The 2,144-nt window shown below is 34.7% G+C and overlaps 1 protein-coding gene across 1 annotated transcript in view; it reads right to left on the reverse strand.

Moving 5' to 3' along the window:
* Positions 1 to 2,144, reverse strand: part of LOC106877870 (aminopeptidase N) — a 19,017-nt gene that overhangs the window by 10,027 nt on the left and 6,846 nt on the right. The window contains exon 6 of the mRNA XM_014926906.2: positions 1,374 to 1,481. Within this exon, the coding sequence (XP_014782392.1) occupies positions 1,374 to 1,481 (108 nt within the window). The remainder of the gene's footprint in view (positions 1 to 1,373; positions 1,482 to 2,144) is intronic.

Genomic DNA, 2,144 nt, shown 5'->3' on the forward strand with positions numbered 1-2,144 from the left:
CAATATTCTGTGAGGTTTATAAGGCAGCGAGGTGGTAGAAATGTTAGCACGCCGGACGAAATGCTTAGCGGTATTTCGTCTGTCTTTACGTTCTGAGTTCAAATTAGCCTTTCATCCTTTCGGGATTGATAAATTAAGTACCAATTACGTACTGAGGTCAATCTAGTTGACTGGTCCCCACTACCCCAAAATTTCGGGCCTTGTTCCTAGAGCAGAAAAGAATATTCAGTGAGGCTTATAATTTAAAAGTTGTTAAACTTCAAACTCCTACAGATATAGGTAGGTACACACACAAATACATACATGCATGCAAGTATATTTACGGAGATGTACTTGCATAGCAAGTGACTTGATCTGAGATCGTGTGTTGAAGCAAAAACAAGTGCAGTGTGGAAGGTGTTTATAAGCCATTTAAAAACACACAAAAATCGTTAGATTCACTTTGAAATTTAATTTGTCAAAATATTTTCGTCGTTTTGAAACCGCAACAATTTTGACAAAATTCCGGGCTGCATCTGAGAAAGTAACAGTTAGTTCATGGCATGTGTGTGTGTGTGTGTGTGTGTGTGTGTTTGTGTGTGTGTATGTGTGTATGCATATGTATACAAGCGTATGCATGGGTGCACACCTATACGCATGTATGTACGTATGTATGTATGTACTTATGTATGTGAGTATATATATATATATATATTATATATATGTCCCTCTCATCACCGTCTAACGGTAAATGGATACAATGTCTTGGATACATACATGCAAATATAAACCTACCTATATATATGTACAAGCACACACAATCATATAAACACGCATATACACTCACATATTTACGTATAATCTTAAAGTATACACTTATCAATCTACACATACATGCATGCATACATACCTACATATATATATCATGAGCTAACTGTTACTTTCTCAGATGCAGCACAAAATTTTGTCAGTGAACAGGTCGCGGTCTCAAAGCAACAAAAATATTTTGACAAATTAAATTTAAATGTTGAAGTGAATCTAACGGTTTTTGTGTGTTTTTAAATGGCTTATATAAACACCTTCCACACTGCAATTGTTTTCGTTCCAGCACACGATCTCAGATCAGGTCACTTGCTATGCAAGTACATCTCCGCAATATATATATATATATAAATGTATGTATATGCTCAAACTGAATCCTGCAAACCATGCATGTGTAAAGAGTTCATAGGATTTATTTCTAAGTAAAAATAGCAATGAAGAGACATAGTAAATCTAACAAAGAAACATCATTGACAAGGTACTTGTTAAATAAATAAATAAATAATTAAATAAAGAAATACATAAGCGCACAAATAAAGCGAAGACGAAACAGTTTTGGAAGAGTTATCTACCCAATATTTCCTGTGTCTACCCATTGTTGAAAATAGGAAAGAGCTGCATCTTTACATTCCTTTAGTTCATTATCACAAGCCATGGCGACGATAAGTAAGCGAAGTGACCTGAAATAATATAATGGAATAGAATATAATATAGTGAATGATATGATATATAATATAATGTAATATAATATTATGTACAGGTGCAGGCGTGGCTGTGTGGTAAGAAACTTGCTTCCCAACCACATGGTTCCGGTCTCAGTCCCACTGCATGGCACTTTGGGCAGGTGTCTTCTACTTTAGCTTTGGGCTGACCAAAGCCTTGTGAGTGGATTTGGTAGATGAAAACTGGAAGAAGCCTGTCATATATATATACAGATGTATATGTAATATGTACACATATATATACACATATATACATGCATACATATATTTATACATATATATATATATATATATATATATACATTACATACATATATACATATACATACATATATACATACACAAGGGTGCCAGCTGTTACGAACAATAGAACAGCTTGCTCGTGAAATTAACGTGAAAGTGGCTGAGCACTCCACAGACACGTGTACCCTTAACGTAGTTCTCAGGGATGTTCAGTGTGACACAAAGTTTGACAAGGCTGGCCCTTTGAAATGCAAGTACTACTCATTTATGCCAGCTGAGTGGACTGGAGCAACGTGAAATAAAGTGTCTTGCTGAAGGATACGTGTACACATATAGATATACATACATACATACATATATATATATATATATATATAT

Source organism: Octopus bimaculoides, chromosome 18 (assembly GCF_001194135.2).
Source record: "Octopus bimaculoides isolate UCB-OBI-ISO-001 chromosome 18, ASM119413v2, whole genome shotgun sequence".
Lineage (NCBI taxonomy): Eukaryota > Metazoa > Mollusca > Cephalopoda > Octopoda > Octopodidae > Octopus > Octopus bimaculoides.